Genomic DNA, 23,690 nt, shown 5'->3' with positions numbered 1-23,690 from the left:
AGCCCAGGGGAATCCTTTCTCAGCTCAGTACATGGTGCGTAATGTGACAGATGAACTTGTTATCTCCCACTTGGCCCATGAAAGACTGTAATTAGATTCATTCATGGTTAATTAATTGCGTTCCACATGACTTCTTTGATTTGCTCTGCCCCCCACCCCAGTCCAACCTGTGCACTATTTCCTGTTGGACCCCAATTTCTTTCCTTGACTTCCATTCTACCACACACTCCACAGACACCTATGTTCCATCCATACTGAGCACTTGTACTTTTTGTTCCCAAACACGGACTGCATGTACTTTTCTAACTTCAGCTGAGTGCTCATGCTGTTTTTTTCTACCTGGCCATTCCTTCCTTCCCCACCCAGTATCTGCCTGGCGAAATAAAATTGAACATAGCCCTAAAGGCCTAATAAAAACACTTCTTTTTCTGTTCTCTCCTCCAGGGCGGGATTAATTGCTCCCTCTGCAAACTGCTCTCAGCACAAAGTATTCCTTGGCAGGAATCTCTGCCCGTCTCTCGCCTTTCCTCTCCTCTGCATGGCCTGCGCCTAGCACGCCATAAATAATCTGTGGGATGGATGCTTCGTGTGAAGAAGCCAAGTTCAGGCTTGGGCAAGATTCACCACTTTAAAATCAGGAGGACTTGGAGAACAATTATATTTGAAGGAGATTACACTGGAAAGATCTCTCGCCTTCTCAAGGGCAATACTTGATGCTTATTAAATAATAGGCATTTAATATGTACATATTCAGTGCCCGTCCTGTTCTGGATATGATGAACAGGGCCTGGGGACTACAACAGAATGGAACAGAAGGCTGAGAACGTCCAGGCACACAGAGGCCAAAGAAGAGGAGACAGAATGGTCACAGGGGACATCGCTGAGCTGGCTGCAGACCCCAGGAGAGTGTCAGAGGGTGAGGTCTCCCAGGTCCCTTAGGAAGATTCATGAGGCAAGGATAGGGACGAGTGGGCCCCAGAGCAAAAGGTAAGACAGATCATAGGAAACAGGGAGCTAGAGCTGTGCAAATGGGAAAGGGACCAAAAGGTGGAGGAAGGGGGAGGGGAAAGATGGATAAGTAAGAAGAATTAAGCTGTGCTATATACTTGTACCAACCGTAAAAGAAATGTCATCATTATGTGCTGCAAGTATACTTTTATTTTGGTTTTTCTCCGGTACCGGGAACCGGACTCACGACCTTGCGCTTGCCAGGCAGGCGCTTTGCCGCTGAGCTAAATCCCCAGCCCTGTGCTGCAAGTATTAAAAAAAAAAAATAATAATAATAAAAGAAGAAAGTAAAACAGAAGGGGACCTCAGAAGACCACTTGGAGGAGTGACATTGAAACTGAGACCTAAAGGACAGCGAGGGCCTTCTGAGCCGTGGAGTGGACGGACCGTGTGCAGACAGCAGGGCGGTGGGGATGTGCAGAAGCAGGCTTCCACAGCTCAACCGGCTAGAGCAGCAAAGGCTGACTGGCGGTAGCGCTGCTGGGCACGGGGCCAACTTAGACACTCCGAGTTTATGCAAAGTGACACAGTCATCATGGCCCGGAAGTCAGAGAACTTTACTCTGTTTGAAGTAAGGCGCTAACATGCTATTTCTTAAGTTCAGTTATTCAGCAAGTTCTGATTAATCTATAACCTTTTATAAAGCTGAATACTACTTAAGAGACAGAAGGTAAAACACTGACAGCATTACCTTTGGAAGGCAGGGCAAAAAGTTTTTGATATCTCACTTGTCTTAAAATATTTCACTCTCTTTTGTTTTTAATAAAAAGCATTTGAAACTTAAAAAGAAGGCCATAAAATGAGAGGCCAAATTTCACTTGCCACTGATGTGAATGTATTTGTGTTATGTATAATCTACAACTGCTCATTGAAATTTAAAATAAAGTGGTCTAACACAAATTATGACTGGGTTAAACATTATTTTTAAATGTCTTCAGGAAGTGGGAGATTTTCCCGAGAATTTATGTATCAAAGTTGTCATCATTAAAATATATATGTTTGGCAACCTGTATGTCAAACGCTGCTCTACAGGACGACAACCACTCTTATATCATGGCCTTTTTTTATTTGTTCTGTGTCTGCCTAATTGTAGTTTATTTCTGAACTCTCCCCTCTTCTAGGTGTTCATTTGTGATTATGGTGCCAGGCCGCTCTAGCTGCCCCGGGAAGGACAGAGACGGATAAAGCATAGCGTTTCTCTTTCGGTTCCCTGGCTTCTTCCCCTGAGCTGCTGGCAATGAATGTTTTAATTCTGCGTGGGGAAGGTTCACCTCTCCCTTAGTGCAAGTGGGTCAACCTTTCTCCACCTTTCCTTCTAAATTATTCAAATTATCAGGTCAAAATTAGCAATTCACTGGAAATGAGGACAGCTTTCATTCCAAATGTAAATATATACAGCATTTCCCAGCTTGCCTAAACATGGAAGCTTGATTATGCAAGATTCTGAGACACGGTTGAGAGAATTTAGAGCTGTACTCCCTGTGCTTGAGGAACGTTAGAAACATGAAACGCAAACAAAATCTTGGGTTAGCGGTATGTGAAAAAGGAAAAAGAAAAGGAAAAAGGGAAAGACAACTTGTCTGAGGTCAAAGTTAACTAACGATGATTTTGTGGCCCACCTCTGTCCAGCAGAAACTCTGCAAATTCTCGTGCGTATAATTTCACACGTGGTGTTCAGCTTTTCCTTGGGAGCGAGGAGGGCGGGGAGAAGAGACGGAAGCGAGCAGAAGCGCCCAGGCGGAGGTGGGCCCTTTTAACTAGGACGTGCCGCTTCGTCATGTTTCCCAGATCGCCTGAGACCTCGTTCCAAAAGTGGCTTCTCAGAAGTTTTCCGAGTTTGAAGCCCTGCTGGGAAGTATGTTTTTTGTTTTGTTTTGTTTTTGGTTTTTCTCCGGTACCGGGAACCGAACTCACGACCTTTTGCTTGCCAGGCAGGCGCTTTTGCCGCTGAGCTAAATCCCCAGCCCCCCTGCTGGGAAGTATGTAACGGCGGCAAGTCTCTGCTATGGTCTGGGTGCCAGGCTAAGCATTCTGCATATTTCATTTAAACAATCCCCAACGCTGGCTGCTTACTGAGATGAAGTAGTCTGTGCTGTGTTAGGTGCTTCTCACTGGAGCCCCAAAGCCATGGGGCTGCCTGATCTTGGACATCCAGACTCCAGGCCAGAGGGCTCGATAGATCTTTTATCTTTATAAAAATAAATAAAGCAAGCCTAGAAAAACCAGCTGGGTCTAACTCCTTCTGTAAGGATGAAAGAAGAGTGAAGGGGTGAGTAGTTTTCATTTTGTGCACAGCTTTTAAGTAGGAGGGCCAGGATTCAAACGCAAGCATACGTCTTCCAAAGGAGTCTTTTCAACTGCCATGCCATGCTGTCTGTGTAAGGCCCAGTGTGGGCATATTCAGAGGCACACTTGTGGTGGGTGAATCTTAAAAAAACCATTACAGTAAGAATCTATTACACTGAAAGACATAACTGTCTTTATCACCTATAACGTATTTAAATTACTCTCCCTTGCTTCAAAAACACATATGCTATTGTTCTTGGTAGTGCGACTTTTACCATAATGAGTTAAAATTTTAAAATATTCACTGTATGTTTGATCACCTCCTGTATACAAGTGAGGCAGAATGCAGGAAGGTGTATGTTTCTCATGGTGCACATGGCCTGGAAGTTGCACTAGTGAAAGAGGCTTCCCTGACCTGAGAGACAAGCTTTGGTGGCAAAGGATGGAGAAATGCTGTCAGAGCGAGAGGACAGAGCAAGAGTGTACGAAGGTTCTCTCCACAGGGGTTGCTGGGTGGAAGCTGTCGGGAACTTTTCCTGGGCCTCCCCAAACCAAAAGTCTTCTCGTGAATAAATAATGTTTGAAGCTTAAAAAATAAAAACACAAGTAGCAGAAGCACAGAAAGTGGAAGTGAAGTGCTGCTGGGATTTTACAGGGTGACGTAAGCACTGCAGGGTCTCCGGGGACATCCACAGCGACAGGACAGATGGACAGTGTCCTCGGGAATAACACAGCAAAGGAAGAGAACAAAGCCACAGAAAGAAAGCACCAGTCAGTAAGGCCACGCCCCTCGAATCTCAGTGTATCGCTGCTCTTCGTCTGAGCTCGTCAGATGAACCCCAGTTTCCAGGAGAAGGAAACACTCAGTTCCCCCCTTTAAATGGCAAAATCCTTCCCAGTTCTTTTTTTGGACCATTTTTCTCTTCCAGGAAGTTGTCAAAATATGGGATTTTTAACTTTTAAGAAAAACAGGACTGAAATGTGTCAAGTCCCTGGAAACAGTCTGAAACCCAAGTGAGTTGATGCAGAAAAACACATACCCTGAAAATCCTGAGACCATCTGGCCACAGAGCTCTCAGTTTCTCTGACAACACCACTGGAACTGTGGGAGGGCAAGTCTTGTAATTACCCAACCGAAAGCCGGCCAGGGGAACAAACAACACACTGGTACAAAACAACCTGAGCACCCGTTCTATTGAAGTTAGAGGCCCGTGCCATCCTCCAAGTTCATATCAGACTCAAGAGGAGACTAGGGAAAAAGATTTGTCCTTGAGATATGGGTACAGACCAAGCCATGTTTAAGACACACTAAGGAAGGTGGCTATTTAAAGGGAAGCCCAGGAAAAAAGGCACAGAAGTAATTACTCTTCATGTTTGTCTTGGGTTAATATTGCTACAAAATAGGTGTAGTTACAACTTTTTTGGAATTGTGTTCATGAACAGTTATTAAATTTGCAAGTGTAAAATGTTCTGATCTATTTGAGACATTTGATAGTCAAAACTGAATATAGACCAGGCAGGAAGGAAAAAATAAGTCAAATGTGAACACCTCCCCAAGGGAAATCGTAGCCTCCTGTGGGATCTTGTTTACAGGTAAGAAGGACAGAACTCCCCCACAACCATCCCCTTTTGTATGCAGGAGATTGAATCCAGGGCCTTTACACTGAGCTACATTCCATCCCTTTTTACTTTTTGGTTTGAGACAGGGCCTCACTAAGTTACAAAGTTGCCCAGGCTGGGCTTGAAGATGGAGATTTTCCTGCCTCAGCCTCCCAGAGTCCTGGGATTACTGGCATGCACCATCATGCCCAGCTCAAACCAGAGCTCTCTGTAAACTCTGGGGTCAGGTTGATAAGATTTCCAGTGAGAAGAGGGACTATCCTTTACCGAAACAAGACAATCATATGATGGTGTATAAAGATTCCCTCTGCTAACAAAGCAATAAACCCATATGTGTAGCAAAAACCATGTAAGGCTCAAAATTGAGAGCCCTGAAAAATAGGTGTGAAGTTTGGGTCTTCTAGGGAACATGCTGCACAGATAACTATCCGGTGGCCACCTTCTCACCGGGTGCCCTTCCCCAGAGCCCTCTCTTCAGTAGCAGGATCATCCTGGTGTCCTGTGTCCCACAGCCCTGTTGCTTATGGAGCAGGTTTCTTGCCATTTGGTTTTGGGTGTGAGGACTTCTCAGCAGCATTTTACATCTGAGGCATGAACCGAGGTGACAGGGAGGAGGTGAGACTGGTCATGCCAGGATGGGTCAGGGCAGAAGCTGGATCAGTCCCCAAGTGGAAGAAGAGAGGGGTTGCAGCCTGGGTCATACACACCACATATGGGGTGGGTGTTCTCAGAGGGCCGGGAAGGGGAGGGGACGTACCTGAAATTTCTGGAAGTGTGGACTTGTCTTCTTCCCAGAAGTTCCCATTACAAACAAGAAGTCTGGGGTCAGCACAAATGGCACTCTCTCTTTATTAATGCCCAGGAAACTTTTATAATTCCCAAGAATGTGCCCAAAGTCAATATGGAATAGGTTTCCTTAAGAGAAGAAAACATCTGACATTATTACACTAACACGTGTACTTGTAATAACACTTTGTTTATTTCTTGAAATAATTCTTAAGTTGCCTGAAAATGAACTGTCCTGGGTGATAGCATTTTTTTACACTGTTTATTAACTTGCAGGATTTTCTATCTTAGCAGGTGTGTGAAAGTATTAGTAGCCACAAAGCATTCTTTGAAGCAAGTATGTTTTTGGAGCCTTCTGGTGTTCTTTAGATGACAGCCGAAACCTTTTAAAAATTCTGACCTTACAATTATTCTCAGAAGCATAAATCCAAGCTTTCTGGCTAATATGTTAGCGTTAAGCCTCAGACTCTCACGTCCTCAATGAAACCCAGATTAGACAGATGTTGCCCTCTGCCTGGGGGAGGAGCATGCATCTTTTACTCTCGAGTAGCACAATACAAATAAATCATTCTGATGAATCTCCTCTGGGTTAATTTCTACCACTACCACTGTCACCACCACCACATCATTTCTTCTTTCTTCTTGGCTATTTATCATTTCGATACAGAGGTTCATAAATGCATTGTCTCTTTTATACTATTCGTATTTTCACAGGGGCTAAGCAATTGCCTCACTCTGGTGTTCTTCTCAGAGTCTACACTTAAGTTGTTCAAATTTCATATTGAAAAATCTCGTCATGGTGGCCACCACTGGCCACTGTCAGAGTGGGCAGTGAACTAGGAAGCAGGGAGGTTAAGGAGGCAAAACATTGCAGAAGTAAGGGAGTCTCTGGGCTTTTTGCTGTGGCTTCTCCAGTGTCTGACATTATTGACCACTCCTACCTTCACCAGGTTCTGGGACATGCCCTATCCTTGTTTTGTAGCACTCTCTCTCTCTGTATCTCTCTCTGTTTCTCTGTCTCTCTGTCTCTCTCTCTAATGTTCCTTTCTTAAGAACCATTTCCTGCTTCTTCTATTACTCACCCCTCACCCATCAAGGTACTTTCTAGAGTGATCACAGCATTAGTGTCCTTAGATAATAATGACTTCCAAATTTGTGCTCAGTACCTTGAGCTCCCCTTAGAAATCACTGTGTGCTGGGAGGATGAGGGGACAGTGGGACATGTTTAATGATGTGGATGCAGACCAAGTGTTCCAGATGGGGCAGATGGATAGATGGGTGGGTGGATGAATACACGGATGGTGGTGATGGTTGTTCAAGGTGAGTATACTTAATGTCAAAGAATTGCATACTTAAAGATGGTTCAGCTAGCATCTTCGCTATTATGTGTATTTTATCACAATAAAAACCTTACCAGCCACAGATAAACTCACCTGTCTCTGAGATCATAATATTGTCGTTGTGCCTGTCGCCTATTCCAAGAACAAAGGTTGCCACGCAGTAGCCTGCACAGGAATAAACAAATCTCTCCACTGCTGCCTGAAACTAATTAAAGTGCATCTGAATATTAATTGTTATCTAACTACACAGAATGGCATGAATTTATTACAAACGACATCCAGAAAAAACACTTTTGGGAACCATTTTCAGACAGCAAGCAAGTTGTGCCTGATTTCATAAGCATTGAACCTTTTAAGTGCCGAATTTCACTTTGCTTTGCTTATATTTAGTCAAAACTTCAATGAATCACAATAGCACAAGGACATAAGAGTCAAAGGGCAGCAGTAAATTAATCACGGGGTTCAGTTCCTCTCCATGTATTCTTGCCCACTGCAATACAAAACCCATAGCAATTTCTCCTTCATTCTGAATATGTTTTGCTTGTAACCACTTAAGCGTATGCCTAGGTTCACAAGTGCTTAGGTTTAACAGAGTAATAAGTGCTGCTAATTATATTTCCTGTTCAAACGGCTGCTAACCATGCAAATGCAAAGTGCTAATCCTGTGCACTAAAATTTAAACGACAGCCAGACAGCCTAACCACACAGCTTGTGAAGGCTTCAGCATATGCACTTCAGAGGTTGGTGCAGCTGACATTTTCAGCATCCATAATTTACCATCCAGTTAAGAGCACGGTGATAAATTAGAAATGACTTTGTTGGGTCTATGGTATTTCCCAGGTGGGGAAGAATTTGTACGTGGTGACTAAATCTTTGTGCTGAGCAACAAAAATAGATAGCCATCAAAAGTGCTAAGAGACTATTTTACAAAGCCAAATTCTATGCAAAGCACGCCTGCTAATCAAAGAAGAAGCAAATGCTAGTGGAGTCTGGCACCGAGCCCCTCTGCTGTACACAGAGACACTGTGTCATCGTGGGAAAGCCCTCAAATCCTCACTACCTCAGGGGTAAAGCGCTTCACCCATCTGTCAGGAGGCAAGAGGTTGGAAGGTCCTTTGCAAACTGGAACACTGCTGATATGTGAACGGCAACTTGTAAGGAACTTGGGTGTGTGGGAAAGTGTGAGCTCACCTTTTCTTCAATAGGGCATTTGTCTTTGAGCCAGTGATTCAAGACTTCATCTTTGAAGGCGCCGGTGTTGCCCACCGTACTTTGCTGGATTTTGGCAATAGTGGTGGCATCTTTCACGATCTCTATCATTCCTAGATGAGGGTGGAAAGAATTTCGTTTTGTTTTGTTTTGTTTTTCTCTGGTACCAGGAACCGAACTCATGACCTTGCGCTTGCCAGGCAGGCGCTTTGCTGCTGAGCTAAATCCCCAGCCCTGAGGGTGGAAAGAATTTCATAGAGACTGGAGACTAGGGCTGAATGCAGAGGAGGAATGACTGTCTTTGAGTGGAATGCAGAAGGGGTGTGTGTGTATGTTTTTAAATTTTGTTTTAAACCAGTGGCTATTTTTTAGGTCTGTCCTGCGATGATTTTATTTATTTTTAAAAATTTTTTTGTTTTGTTTTTTGAGGAAAAGAAAGAATAGGAAGGTATGAAAGTCATAAGTGCTGTTCTTGCAATATCCCTGAATAAGAAGAGGAAAGGTTGCTTTGAGTAGTGACAAGTGAAAGTATTTATGTGCTGAGCACATCTTTGCTTATTTTGTGATTTGTCCCTTTTTAAAATTACAATGTCAAATGAAAATGGCTTTGTACAGTACTCACATCAGAAACCTGAACAAAAATGTTTGATTGAAACTAAAATGTTAAATATCTATAAAAGTACCTAAGAGTAGAGAGTGTAATAGCTTTGATAATGTGACTTCTGAAATTTAAAAATAAGTGACAGATCCTTCTGTCTAATTTTAAATGTTATTTGTAAGAGAAAAGTTTAACGTGTAATGAAATGAGTTTAGAGTTTAGAAGTGGATAAGAAGAAGGAACAACTTTTTGCTAAAATTATTTCCATACCTAGTCATAAAGATTCGAATCATGCATTCATGTATTTTCTATGTGTCAGTATTAAGTTGCAATTTGTGTTCACCAGCCTGGGAACATTTGATTCATTTTTCTATGGATTGTGGTTGTAATTTTCAGTTATTAACTGTCTACACCAAAGGAATTACGATCTTTGAAAACTAGCTGAGTGGTACATTCATCTCTTGAGGTGATCTCATACCTATTTTGTCCCCAGTTGAAATGCAGCCATACGGCAGGAGGCACAAATCCAAAGATTCAGTCTCCCAAATGGACTCCATGATTCGTAGAATCTGAGCATCAAAACACAGAAACATTTCTATTATAAATATATATATTTATGTAGTATATTTTCTCCCTTGAAACTAGGATTCCTATCTGGAAACACAAAATATACAAATAAATGTGAAATAGGAAAACAACAACTCAACTTTTATTAGTCAACTTGGTGCTCTAAAATTCCTCATCATTGCAAGCCTGTTAATTTCAGTCTCTGCAATGGACTTTTGGGAAGAAGATAAATGGGTTTCTTTTGAGGTAGATTTTAAACATGTTTCATTATTTATTTGTTGAAAATCTTCCACCCCATTATGTATATTTCCCCACAATAACTCTAACATCTTTTCACATATTTACTACTCTAGAACACATAAGATGCTTGTAGGCTACAACCAAAGCAGCAGTAACTACAATGATGAGAATAATAGCTTATATTTTCTGAACGCTCTTTTATATGAGATTTGCATACACTTTATACTGGGAATATGATTACTATTCCTTTTCATCAGATAAAGAAATAACAGCTTAGAGAGCTTATATAATTTACCCTTAGTTTTAAACTATGAATTTGAACAATAAAGCAAAGTACATAAAGGATAAGTGTAAACTTTCCCTCAAATTGCGAGGAATAACAGAATGATATGTTTTTCAAGTCCTCATCTTTGAACAACTCTAAAGATTCTAAAGATTTGTTAGAAATTGAATTAATTTAACAAAAAGTCAAAGGTTTTCTTTTTAAAAATACTTCTTGGACAATACATATACTATTCTTGGAAAGTATTATTATTTTCATATTAAAAATAAATAAAGACAGAATCTTAGAGAGAATTGAAAACACAACCAGTTTTTAAATAGCCTACCTTTAGGTTAATGTGGTTTGTCTATTTTAAATAAGCTACATTAAATTTAAGGAATTGTTACCTCCACCAGGTTGAGAAACTAGAATCTGGAGACTATAACTTTACAGATTTGTGAAGCTAAAGTTTATACAGAAGTGTTAGAAGCTATGGAAGTGATTAGCATTGGTACCTTTGCTGTTCATCTTCTGTCTTAGTAGCAGGTTCACTCTCATCACTTAGCAAACTTCTCCAATGATCTACTTGTTCAGCTTTTCTCTCCTTTGCATCCAGTCACGGACTTGAGTATGTGTGTGTGTGTGTGTGTGTGTGTGTATCAGATGACTTATTTAAGGAGAGTGCCTGCAGTCTGTAGATGTCTATTAACAGGAATAAATTAGATTCTGGTTGTAAATATAGCTACACTCTATGTTACCAAGCTCAGAATGAGTGCATAAAAAGAGGTTAGGTGACAGAGTGTATTTGGCTATGCATCTTGGAAGGAATGAATAGAACTGTGATGTGGATTAGATTGCACGTCTAATGATCCACAACTACATTCTCTGAATGGCAGTTCTACACTAGGTAACACATGATTACTTTTTATCAGATTAAAGAAGAAATTGGGAATACAGTTGATGGAAAATATGTTTTAGATCTAAAGCAGCATTCTTTTTTTTCAGATAATTGAGCATACCTGCAAAATAAGCATGTCTTGGCGCAGATCATCACCATGTTTAAAGATAATTCCAATAGTTTCGTTGGACAGAGCTGTGGGGTCAGCGCATTTAAACTCCAGCCACAGGGGCTTTTTCTTGGAGGCCATCACCTTACATTTTTCAATCTGTAAAGAAATGGGTACGTGTTGCCTACATGTGAAGACATTGTGAAGACACAAATTCTCTTGTAAAACATCATTACAAACAACAAGGACAAAGTCCTAGTTAGAAAATAATTTTTCACATTTGGGTAAACATATAGAAGATGTTCTCACTAAATCTGGAAATGCTATGTAACAGCAAATTCACAACTCTTCAACCAGTTGTTCTCCAGCTGTACTTCAAGGAACCCTAAGGGTCTATGAAGACACCAAGAGGTGTGGGAGATCCCACCCAGCCACCCTCACCCCACAGGACCCAGGTATATCACCATTCCCTCTAGTTTAGAGCAACTGTGCCAATGTATGCTTAAATGTCTAGCCTATGCATAAAAATTTATTTAAAAAAAGAGTTAAGGTGCTGCCATGGTGTCTAAGAAGCAGTTATTGAAGATTCAGATGCAATAGAACAAATCCAACAAGATGAAATTTAGCAGAAATAAATGGGAAGTCTGGCACGCAAGTACAACAACCCCCTTCCTGAAGTCCCTCCTCCATCTAAACATATTTAGGATAGGGGAAATGTAGCTTAGCAGTGACTCAACACCGTAGACATTTTAGCCAAAGGTGAATTCACCATGGAATGAAAATGTGATGTGGTCTTTAAACAAAGCAAACACAACTGTATTGATGTGTCATAATTCCTGCTATAATCTAAATAAAAGATAATGCTTTTGCTATAGCGCTTGTCTATTGGTAATTGTACATGAAATTAAACATGAAGAGAGAAGCTTTCCTTTCTTTCCATGAGCTTTAAGTGCTTCAGAGTTTTTGTCTTGCCATAAACAGAACTAGGCAAGATACACAGAGCGACGCTCTTCAGAAGCTGGGCAACAGACAGGCAGTAGAGTTCTGTGACTCTGGAAGAAGGGAGACATTAAATGAGCCCTGGGATTGCTTCAGTTTACTCTGGGGGGGCTGACCCTAGCCTGGGGTACAGAGAAGGGAGACCTAGACTGCACCCATGGTGTCACAGTCTGCAATCCAGTTAACAGGAAAGGAGAGAGAAGACAGGAAAAATATTGGCTGAACAACTCCAAATGTGGCAGAGTATAAACACATAAGTCCAAGAAGCTCAACAGACCCTAGCAGACAAAAAAAAACCCAAAAAACAAAAAACAACCCACAAAACCCCCCACAAACAAAACAAAACAAAACAAAACAAAAAATCAAACCAAAGCAACCCAACAAAAAATCCCATACCAAGGCCCATCGCAATCAATTTGCTAAAAAACAGTGATAAAAGAAAATTTTAAAGGAGGCCTAGAGAAAAATGACACATTATATAGAGAAAACCAAACATAAAAAGAACAGAGGCTGAGCATCAGAAAATGTACAGGCGGGAAGATGAAAACAAAACAAAATAACAAAACTAGTCAATCTAGGATTTTATAATTAGTGAAAATATTTTTCAAAAGAGAAAGTATAATAAAAAGTTTTTCAGGTAAACAAGTGCTGAAATCATATACTGTAAGCAGATTTGCAGTATAACATGTTAGACGTGGCCTGGTGTGATGCACATGTGTAATCCCAGAACTCGGGAGGCTGAGGCAGGAGGATCATTGCAAGTTCTAGACCAGCCTGGGCTACAATGTGAGCTCAAGACCAGCCTGAACTGCATAGCCGGACCCTGTCTCAAAAAAGACAAAAGAAAGTTAGAAGTCAAAGGAAAGCAATGCCAAATGGAAACCAGGGCCTATACAAAGCAATGAAGAGTAAGCAAAAATGCCAAATATGGGGAGTAAATATTTTTAAATGGCTTAATCTATTAAGTCTATTAAATGTATCTTCCTTGAAAGCAAAAACATTGACAGTGTGCTGGGTTTATAAGATATACAGAAGTCAAAAGTCTGCTGAAAGTGGAACAAAGGACAAGAGGGATTCAATGGCTCTGTTGCAGAATTCTTACCTGTACACACAAGGGCTTGTTATTTGCATGTAATCAAGAGTGTGTGGGATTGGGTACAGACACACAGACCAGTGGAGCAGAACAGAGAACCTAAGTATGGACCACACTTAACACAGTCAGTTGCTATATGACTTGAGAGGCCTTTTTGGACAACATTTCTACAAAAATGTTCTGTACTTTAGCGGTTATATGACAGCATATGTTCATCAAAGTTTACTGACTTGCACATTTGGAATGGGCAAATTTTATTGTATGTGAAGCATAATTCCGTAAGCTGTTTTAAAACAAATGAAAAGGAAATTACTTGATGTTGAGGCTTTCAGGACTAGTGATTAGAGAAGGGCTTCACAGAGCCCATCCAGGAACTTTATATCAAAGTTACTCTGAAGGCTGGGCCCTAGAGAGCATGCTAGACCCGTACAGTGCATAAAGACCACATGGGGTCACCCAAGTGATACCTACCACCAAGGTTCCTGCTTTCAGTCCAGGATCATATGGAACTCTAAAGCTCCTTGGGAGATTAGAATTCTGCAGGTTTTCAAGCTTTTGCTTAAGTTGTGAAATAACTGCAATTGTCAAAAGCACATGACAGTTACATCAGTTCAAGAAATTACCAACATTATCTACAACTTGTCCTGAGGCTATAGTTATTTGCATTCAACATTTGATCTGGGGTGAGAAGCAGAAAAGGGGAAACTAGCAAAGTGAAAAGATGAGTCCGGCTTACTGTAAGCAACACAACTCTCTACCCCACCCTCAGTGGGGGACAAAAATATGTGATGACATCTCATATATGGGACGACACACAGGTACCATACTGCCAGAGAAAGGAGGGCATTTTGGAGGTAATGCTAAGGAATTAATTACTGTATTTTTTGCACCAACATGTGAAACTCTGAACTGTCATCTGATTTAAAGCCAGTATTGAATAGAGGTTGGTTAGGATTCTGTAAATTACTTTCAAAAGAGAAAGTTAGGATGTTTACAGAAAGTATAACACTCTTAAAATTCTAAAGGCAAAATACATAAATTAAAAATTATTCCCTGGTGAAGAGAATGGAGGTCAATACAAATAATAAAATTACTGCCATTATTATTTTTAGGAGACAGTATTATCTGTATACTAGAGAACAATCAAAAGGGAAAATAGAAATTTAAAATATTCAGAAGTTGAAAACACTCGCTGAGTACACCAGCAAGGGTTGATTTTGAGCCACCGTACTAGGCATGGACATGTAAAAATGGTAAGAAATGTGCCCTCGCTTCAAGGTTCACACAGTGTGTCAGGCCAGAAAGATGTGCTAATGACTGTAATTTAATGGAGTATCGATTTAAACTTATGGCAGCACAGAGAGGTTAAGTTCCCTAGGACAGGGACAGGGGAATGATATTGAGGAAGAGCATCATTGTGTGTGCATGTGTGTGAAGGTAATAGATGTACATATATATTACTCTGGGATATAGACACATATGAAGAGATGCAAAAAGTTTAATGTAGCCTTTCAATAATTTATTACTTCAAAGACTGATTTTTTTTTTTGTACTGAGAATCAAACTCATGACCTTGCCTTTGCCAGGCAGGCACTGTGCCACTGAATTATATCCCCAGCCCCAAAGACTGAAAATCTGAAAACTGTATGAACATATTCAAAGATGGGAAGAAAAAGGAACAGGTTTGGAAACAACTGGTCTCAGTGTGTGAAGGTGTTCTTAAAGATGGCAGCTAAAACCTATATAGTGATTTTTAATTTTTCAAAGAGCTTAATATTTACGATTGTACTTCATTATTAAGAATATGTACATTTACAGTTTTAGAAAAATCACTAACTCACAAAAGGAGAACTGTAAACCTTCTTGTTCCATGCAGATAAGGGACTAAAATATGTGCTCCTGGCTCCCTTTAGGAAGATACACCTTGGCTTCCCAAAAGAAGAATCATAGCGGTGATGGCTTTTAGAAAGAGGACCAAGGACATGTAGCCAGCGTACCTTGGGCACTGACGTCGTATTTTTCAGCAGAGAGGGACTTGATGTCAATGGTGACCTTCTGTAGCATCTCGATGACTTGGACCTGCTGGGCCAAGTCCTGGAGCATGGCGGCACCACAGCCCCTCAGATAGGCTTCCAGGATGACGGCGAACCTCTGCTGATAGTGTCTGGACTGAGCGATCTCACTTCTCAGGAACCAAAACAAGAAGTGACCAATTCTTTTGTTCTGAGGCAGGTACAAGAAGGTTGAAATTATTATGATGAATGTGCTGTCTGTCAGGCAGTTCCCGGTAACCTCAAATGTCATGCGATTACTAAAACAGGCGTACTTACTCTCAAGCCGCGCTTCAGCAGAAACCTGGCCAGGGCACTGTCATGGTATGGTTCAAATTTCACAGCCTAAGGAAGAACACATGGCATTGTAGGATTGCCTTCTATGTTGGTAAGTAAGGGAGAAGGACTCAGAGAGGAACTAGTGCTCTGCTCATGTGCGTCTTTATGGTTAGGATGATGAGAATCCTAGCAGTCACTTAAATTCAACCCTTTCCCTCAGAATACACACTTAGAACCAGAGTGAACCACTTGCTTAGGATCACAGAGTAGCTGATGACAGATCTGGGATTTTAGAGGCCAGAACTCTAGATTCACAGTCAGGGGCTGTTGGCAGCTTTAGAGGTGCAGAGGGAAGAGTATTTTCTCCTATTAAAGGCTGACTTGATTTACTGGAAGGGTCAAGGGGAAAAGATGGAGATGACTATAACAGATCCATAAAATTGGAGGTCAGAAAGGTGTTACAAAGAAAATAGACAGTAGACATCTAGCAACAAAACTAATAAATGTATAAATAAATTTAGAGGACAGATGTCACGTATAAACCTGAAGGTGGCTTCAAATCAAACATGTTAGAAACTTCCTTTTATAAATAGAAATAGTTGATCCTTTCTTCTCACTGAACAGAAGATATTTCTATCCTAGTTCGTATTTTGGGATCCAGAGTGGTCTTGGTATGATTCTCAGTACTTACTCTGGTTTTCTAGCTGGGAAATGAACACAGACTTCATAATGTTTCAATTATACCCACACTTTTAATCATACTTTTCATGGTTGTGGTCCAATAGGTGCCATTATAGCTGCATCTAATTCTGAGAATGTGGTTATTTGGTCACAAGTACTCTAAATATGTTTTAAGTTTCTAACCCAAATGTGAGTGTTTCTGACCTTCTTCATGTTTCACTTCTGTAAAGACAATGCAGAATTCAACTGAGAGTCCATTTTAATCGAGAATGAGTCATTTAGTCATATCTGAGAATTTCTTAAATTATTTTACAAATAACTACTCTCCTTCAAATTTAAAAACCCAATTCACTGTTAATGTAATTTATTGACCTCTTTCATTTGAAACATTTCCAAGAAGAACACTATGTGTCTTCTAATTTTGCAAAATCTACTTGCAAAAGTGACAATGAGAAATAATTCATCTTAGCACTGTGAATTGAAACACAGCTGATGCAAATTTGCTTTTTGTTGGTTTTGTTATAGAGAGCTAGAAAATTGAAGGTCCTTTAATTATTCTCGAAGTTTTTAATATTATGCCAGTATCTTAACTAGTGAGCAGAAAACAATATTGGACATATTTCATAGATAAAAGTGAAGCCAAATTTAATGTTTCAAGTATCGGACTAATGGGAAGGCAAAGATTCAAAGTGAAAAATATCCAAAATGCTTATTAGAAAACTCCAGAGACTTCCTATAAATATAGTGGTTAGACAGTTTGGCTTCTAAAATTTAGAATTTTATAGACCTCAGGCCAAACATCACCTACTCTGAACTGTCTCTGGATCCCTCAATTAAAATTAAGTGTCCCTGACCCCCTGTTTCCTCATAATACTCTGCAGCGTCCCCTGAAGCACTTGTCACAGTTTATTAAACCCTTTTGTGTGTGTACTCATTTAACGTCAGTCTTTTCAGTACATGTGAATTAGTAAATGATCAGGTCTGTGCTGTAAGATCACATTGCTATTCGAACTCCTTTACTTCTTCTTGTCAAACGATACAGTATCATTTGAGGATGGGACTAGAGTGCAGGAGAACTGCTACTTCCTGGTACCTTAAATTCCTAGCCAACCCTCAGGCACATCACTTAGCACCTTGGGACCCCAGGGAATATCATGGAACCCCAGGGGAAATAAAGTTCTGTTCCTTTCTAAAGTGAGGAGTTTTCAAAATTCTACCTGGATATGAGATGCTATTCTATAAATCATAATAGACACAGGCAGAAAGTAAGCAAGCACACGCTATCCTAACACCAGATGGATGAAGGGTATTTGGGGGCAGGAAACAGGTTGAGCCTGGAGTCAGATCTCCTAGGTCTGAATTCTTGTCTGTTTCTTTCAAAGTGAGTGGCCTTGGACACATGACTTAGCCTTTTGGTGCCTCAGTTTCCTTATGTACAACAAGTAAATGCTAATTTGATGGTCTGGAAAGTTAAATGCAATAATAAACAAAAAGCATGTAAATCACTTGGAACCCTGGCACAAGGAAGTATTTGACAGCTGAATCTATCATCAAAACAATGAGAACAAAGTATTCTCTCAGAGACAATTCTCTTAAAAAGCAAAGAACAGCGCTAATGTCTTTAAAATGCTTGTCAGCAAACCCTCAAAGACACTAAGAAAATAAATGGAAGAATTTCCTATGTTTTTGGGTGGCATCATCAGATCTATTCTGACTGCTCAGGAAGCAGTGAAGAAAGAGTATCTGATGAGGACTGAACGGGGTGCCTGTGTGAATGCAAATAAATTTCTTTAAGTAAATAGAAAGACAGTTCTGTTGCTAACACCACCATCTTTACCTGCACCAGCTGCAGAAGGTAATGCAAAACATCATCGTCCTCCAAACTCTCCAGCTTCTGAACTGCAATGGCTCTGACATTTTCATCTGAAAAGTTGCAGTCCAGAAGCTGCATGGTTAACCCAACATCCAAAGCACTCTGATCCCAGATCTCCCTTCTGGCTAACAGTTGGTATGTTTTGGCCACTGTTTCTTGCTCTCCCCATTTCACTGAGCTGAAGAGCTTAGGATATGCTTTCGGGTGCTTCAGGCTTTCATATCTAAAGTGCCAGAGCAGTTCCTTGTCCTCTGCTGTGAGAGGGTTGAGCGGATCCGTAGCTATGATCGCTTCCAACTGCTTGCGAAGCTGGTTGGGCATTTCAGCTCGAACTCGATCCCCTTCTGGGTCCGGGGTGGGCCGATGCTTCGGCAGTGCTATTGGGTGACAGTAATTATCTAGCAGGATGGAGATGGACATGGAGTTCTCCTTGTCTGGGTTGGTTGCAGAGGTGAGCTTGTCGGCATTGATGCTCCCTTGGTCTTCCCCTTTCCCGGATATCTGCCACATGTGCAGCACATACTCCCCGTGGCGCAGGAGGAAGCGGTGGTCTATCAGCAGCAGGTTCACGTAATAGAGCAGCTGAGCTTTGCCTCTGGACTCGGACAGCCCCGGAGCTTTGCCGCAGTAGATCTGGAGGTTCAGCAGAGCCCCCTTGGGCAAGTCTTTGATTTTGATGCTGAACTCAAGCCACACGTTCCAGAGCACCTCCTCTGTGAAGGGTTTGGCGCTGGTTCGCCGTTGGCAAAGGACCTGCTGCCCGTGCTGGATGTTGGCTTCCACAAAAACTGTGAGGTCCGTGTTGCGGGGCAGAATGGGGATGTCAATGCCTCTGATCTTGACCCGGAACTTCCGGTCACAGTCCCACAGCGACACCGTGAACACGCTCTCATGGTCCTTGCCGTGGATGGTCAGCTGCTCGTGGTAGCCGGTGACTCCCGTGCAGTCATCCACGAGGGGCCACTCCTCCTTCCTCACCTCGTCCAAAGCTGGGTCCGGAGGCGTGTCCAGCACCAGGTGGATCTCTTCTCCGATCTTGAGGCAGTGCCTCACCCACTGGAAGTTTTTGATGGGCGTGTCCCCCACCAGATACTCATCCCGGCCGCAGACGCGCAGCACAAAGTCCTGCTCGCTCTGGCTCTCGGGGATGTCCATCAGCGACTTCTTCTTGGCCATCTTGGTGAAGAAGCTCTGGAGGATGGCGGCAGGGGTGTCATCGGCCGAGACCTTGATGGTCTGGCTGGTCGTGCTGCGGTGGATGACGATGAAGATGCAGTTGTTGGTGATCTTCTTGGACAGGTACTCCGGGAGGGGCTTGGATGTCACCCAGGGATGCATGGCGTAGAGCTTGGCGTCGCGGCCGGCCACCTCAGCCATGCGCGGCGTGACCAGGCGGCGGCGCGTGGACTCCAGCTCGTCGTCGTGCACGTTGCTGACATCCGTGACATCGTAGCCCATGAGCGCCGTGAGCTGCCTCTGGAAGGCCAGGGTCTCCTCAGAGGGCGCGCGCCGCTGCACCAAGTGGATCTGCCCAGGGCTCCGGTGCAGCACCTTCCAGTGGTGCAGGCAGTCCAGGGTCTGCACCACCTGGTACTTGTCGTAGATCTCGTACCACTGTCCCTTCTTCTGGTACAGCAGGAGGAAGTGGTCCGGGCCCAGGCGGTGGTAGAAGTCTGCGGCCGCGCTGGTCTCCAGGGCGCGCAGCCACACCTGGGCTTTCATCTGCTCCACGTTGCCGTGCCCCGCCACGTGCAGCAGCACGGTCTCGGGGTCCTTGCTGTGGCGCTGGCTGGTGGGCAGCACGAACTCGATGGGCAGGAGCTCCGTGGAGGACAGGCTGGCGGCCGCGCTGCGCGGCTTCATCCTCCGGCGCCGGCGGAGGTTGTCCTCCCTTAGGATCACAGGCGGCTCAGAGTTCTCCAGCTCCATGCCCTAGGTGACCTGGCAGCGGAGAAGCAGAGGGCTTTGTCACAGAAAGGCCTTACCCTTTGTTTCTGCCCGCAAGATGGCAGAAGTGAAGGTGTCCGAGACTGACCTGCATGTGGGGGGCCCCATGCGGGGTCCAAGTGCTTGGAGCTGGGCTTTGGAGTTAGGGCGCAGGCATCTTGGCCCTCTGTTACTATCTCTCTGGTTATTTGGTCTATTTGGTCTCTGATCTTGCTTCTTATCTGTCAGATTAGTTGGTAATACCTCAGAGAGTAGAAGCAGAAGTTTTAAAAGGCAGTATACTGGCTTGTATGGGCAATGGGTCTATGGGGGAGGGGGTCATTGTTGATTCCACTTTTGTATGTGTTTGAACATTAATAATAATAATAATGATAATAATAATAAAAGAAGCTGGATATGGTGATGCTCACCTGTAGTCCCAGCACTCTGGGAGCCTGAGGCAGGAAGATTGAAAGTTAAAGCCCAACCTAGGCAATTTAGTACCTTGGCAAAAGCATGTCTCAAAAAAAAAAAAAAAAAAAAAATGCACTGTGACATAACTCAGTGTGAGGGCTGTGGGTTCAGTCCTGAGTTCTGGGCCAGAGGCGGGGTCTGTGGATCTTCTTGGACAGAGAAGACAGTCACCCAGCATTGTGCTTGACAAGGCTGAAAATGGTAACTGTTCTTAAGCCTGTACTGAAACCCACAGGTAAGTAAAATGGTACAGTTAAGGATCAAGTCCTAGTCTGGAAGATGCAACATGAGAAGCACCTCACTTTGAAAACAAGCTTTATTTCCTTTGCTCAGTCTTGCACTTCTTCTCTCACCAGACGCGTTACCCAACCACGCCTCATGTTCTCTATTTTCAAACTGTCTGGACCCAGGATTTACTCCCCAGTCAACTTCCTGTATTTCTTTTTTCTTTTCATTTTTTTTTTTCCACTTAAGAAAGCTAGTCATTTCATTCATAAAACTCAAAAATACCAGAACTGGTAAATGTGCAACTAAGATTATTTGAAGATGTATGAAATTTTGAATTGTGAAATGTGTAAACATTCTAGCTGTCATTGTTATATTAGGGCTACATCTAAGGGGAGACAATCCAGGCTGCCCTCACTTAACATGAGCGTCTAGCTATTTTTTTTTAACCAATTTATTTAACTCTGGTTACATCTGTTCTGCCTTAGTGGAGGAATTACAGGTTGGAAGGAAAATTTTCCAGACTCCAGCAACTTACTGTTTATACCCAATTATTTAACTTCTTTACTTGGTCTAATATTTTCATCTCTATATCAAAAATTCACAAGTTTTGTTCCCACTAACATCTACTCTTTTTGCAAATATTTAATAAGTACCTTCCTTCCACAAAGCATATAAGTATATACTTGGACACATTTTACATGACTGAAATGCAAAAATTACTAAAATTGGAAGATGAATAGTAAGATATTTTTATTTTAATATTTAGTATCACTACATTGTCATGCATTCTAAATAAGAATCAACCATTGAAACAAAGTTAACGTTTCAGTAAATATCATTTATTCTCTTAAGTAATTAATGTTAATGACACTAATCATTAATTATTCCCTTAAGAAATAGTGGCCCATGTACTAGATACCAAAAAAAGTTTGATTAAAATCGAAGAAAGTTGTTTCATTAGATCTAAACTCATGTTCAAATCTTGGCTTAGTTTCTTTTTAAAGTCAATATTCCTTCTCTTAAGACATAATGAAGTTATACTTAGTAAGTAAATGAAGCCAACTGTCCCAAACAACTGTCTCTTGCAGTTTAAAGCATTCACTTTGGTCTTTAGCTACACTGTAGGATAACTAACAAAGAACTATAAGGTACATTGATATTGATCCTAAGTTGAAATAAAATATGTTCAAAGTGCCCCAACATACAAATATACAAGGATATCTGCCTCAGTGACTCAAACACTCACGTAAGATACAAGATGTAGAAGAAAACAAGCTGAGCAAATACTCACTGGTTTCCTTCATGGTCGAGTCTATGATGCTTTCTCCTTTTATGAAAAGATGTCAGAAACACCCTAAGTACAGTAATTTCTAAGTGTGCACTTGTAGGGCTACAAAGCCTGGCTTCCACAGGCTCAGGCCCTCCCGCTTCCTCCCAAACAAAAACAAAAAAGAACTGATGCACCTGCAAACTATTGCCGGAACACCATAGATATCCAGTCTCCGCTGGAATGGACAAGGAAACACAGGCAGTCAGTGGTCAGATCATAGTAAGAACCAGCAGCAGTTGGAGATAAAAATATGCTAGCTGAGGAGGAAGGGTCACTATTCTGAATCAGACCCAAGAAAGGGCAAAAATAGAAGGAAGCAGTACCTGATAGAGCAGCGGAGGCGATGATGCTGAGGGATCATTTGTTTAATTTTTGAAAACAAAACAAATTCAAACCTACCCAGGGTGCTTCTCAGTTCTTCCGCTTTTCTGGGGCTCCCTTCGTATCCAGATGCAGAGGAAGTATTGCAGTTACCAGGAAGGAAGTTTTAACCAAGTTGATTATACGTGTGATTGCTCATTTTAAAAGTGTCAGAAATGCATTTCCTGCTATAGCAGAGACCGAGAGCTGGAGGGTGAAAGAAATGTTTTCCTTATTTTTTTTTTTTAACTCTGAATTAATTTTCCAAAAACTGTCAGGGACTGAGACAAATGAACATTACAGAGTTCCAGATCAAAAATACAAAAATACAGGAGAAATAAACAAATAGAATATTTTTGTGACTCGTTAAAAGGAGAAGAAAAAGCTTCACCGTCACAATATTAGACAACTTGTTAGGAAGAATTTTAAGAAGTAAATTATACCTGTTACCCTCATGGGAATCCATATGCCATAGAGTAACCCAGTGATTTAGAGGGCTGAGTACTCGAGTCGAATGTTTTTAAGGGTAATGTCTGGGAGCTCACTTCCTTAACTTGGTGACAGATTTCTCTAGTTTTTTTTTTTTCAGGGCATTTAGGTCTTAAAATATCATGAGCTCAAACTGAAAGTCCTTCAGCGTGTGTGTACGTTGGTTTGGGTGCAGTGGGGAGGCTGGCTATGAGCAATGATGAATTTACTGCAGACAAAAGGGGAGGTTGCTGGTATCCTGGAGGAGACTGGTGGAGGTGATAGTGTCACAGCATCAGACAGATAGCCACTAGGTGATGACCACGGATTCCTGTGGGAGGAGAGAACACATTAAGAAAGCCACCCAGAACCATGTTTAGAGCAGTTCTATATTTTCCAGGTAACACCACTTCCTTCTGGAACTTCCAAACTCACTCAGATGCTAGACCACTGCTCCTTTCCCTCCACCCTAGGCTTCTTAACACCAGAGTTCATCTTTTGCTCTGGGCTTCACGCACTCTAGCAGAGCTCCAGGGGCAACCAGAAGCATGGAGCTGGCCGCACAAGTCTGCTGGAACTACAGCAAGATACATGATCGTTGGATCTCCCTTTACATAGATTCCTACAGTCTTAATTTTTTAATACTACCCTAATATTTGCCTTCAGCAGGAAAAATCACTTAGTTTAAAGGCTGTCTCCCAAATATTTGGAGGGGCTTTTCAGCTTTCCAGTGTATATTCCTATGTAACAATACTCCCTTAGAGGCTAGCAGCTTTAGAAACCTTGAGGCTACTCTTCTCAGTTGGTCTGGAGTGAAGACCACCACACTGTGGCCACCAAGTCATAATGTAGGAGTTTGCCAAGCTGGGTTTTAGCGCAGAGTATGTGGGAGGGTTCATGTGGTAGATGGACTGGGGTGGAAGGGGTTTTTCTGGTGGGAGGGCTGACCTCAAGGAACCAGAAGCTTGGCTAGTCCTGGTCCCTAGACCATTCAATAGATTCCTT

At 42.0% G+C, this 23,690-nt stretch overlaps 1 protein-coding gene and 1 long non-coding RNA gene across 6 annotated transcripts in view; one reads left to right on the top strand and one right to left on the bottom strand.

Moving 5' to 3' along the window:
* LOC106147796 overlaps nucleotides 1-1,153 on the top strand; it is a 28,984-nt gene extending 27,831 nt beyond the window's left edge. Inside the window, exon 3 of the long non-coding RNA XR_001232762.1 lies at nucleotides 445-1,153. This is a non-coding gene — a long non-coding RNA (uncharacterized LOC106147796). The remainder of the gene's footprint in view (nucleotides 1-444) is intronic.
* The window catches only part of Pik3cg (phosphatidylinositol-4,5-bisphosphate 3-kinase, catalytic subunit gamma), a 30,860-nt gene extending 8,502 nt beyond the window's left edge, over nucleotides 1-22,358 (bottom strand). Inside the window, exons 1-11 of one of the 5 annotated variants that reach the window (XM_013510652.1) lie at nucleotides 22,181-22,293; nucleotides 21,819-21,854; nucleotides 17,864-19,840; nucleotides 15,346-15,411; nucleotides 15,013-15,238; nucleotides 13,487-13,590; nucleotides 10,936-11,082; nucleotides 9,326-9,416; nucleotides 8,232-8,362; nucleotides 7,134-7,245; nucleotides 5,672-5,829 (exon numbers count right to left, since the gene is read on the bottom strand). In XM_013510652.1, coding sequence (XP_013366106.1) covers nucleotides 5,672-5,829; nucleotides 7,134-7,245; nucleotides 8,232-8,362; nucleotides 9,326-9,416; nucleotides 10,936-11,082; nucleotides 13,487-13,590; nucleotides 15,013-15,238; nucleotides 15,346-15,411; nucleotides 17,864-19,828 — 3,000 coding nt within the window. In that variant the 5' untranslated portion in view covers nucleotides 19,829-19,840; nucleotides 21,819-21,854; nucleotides 22,181-22,293. The other 4 variants (XM_005377269.2, XM_005377268.2, XM_005377270.2 and 1 more) reach the window with 4 other exon arrangements.
* Nucleotides 22,359-23,690: the final 1,332 nt, after the last annotated feature.

This window comes from Chinchilla lanigera, unplaced genomic scaffold (genome assembly GCF_000276665.1).
Source record: "Chinchilla lanigera isolate Chin_1 unplaced genomic scaffold, ChiLan1.0 scaffold00009, whole genome shotgun sequence".
In the NCBI taxonomy this organism is placed as follows: domain Eukaryota; kingdom Metazoa; phylum Chordata; class Mammalia; order Rodentia; family Chinchillidae; genus Chinchilla; species Chinchilla lanigera.
The sequence above is the reverse complement of the archived record's forward strand: the minus strand, read 5'-3'. Positions and strand labels throughout refer to the sequence as shown.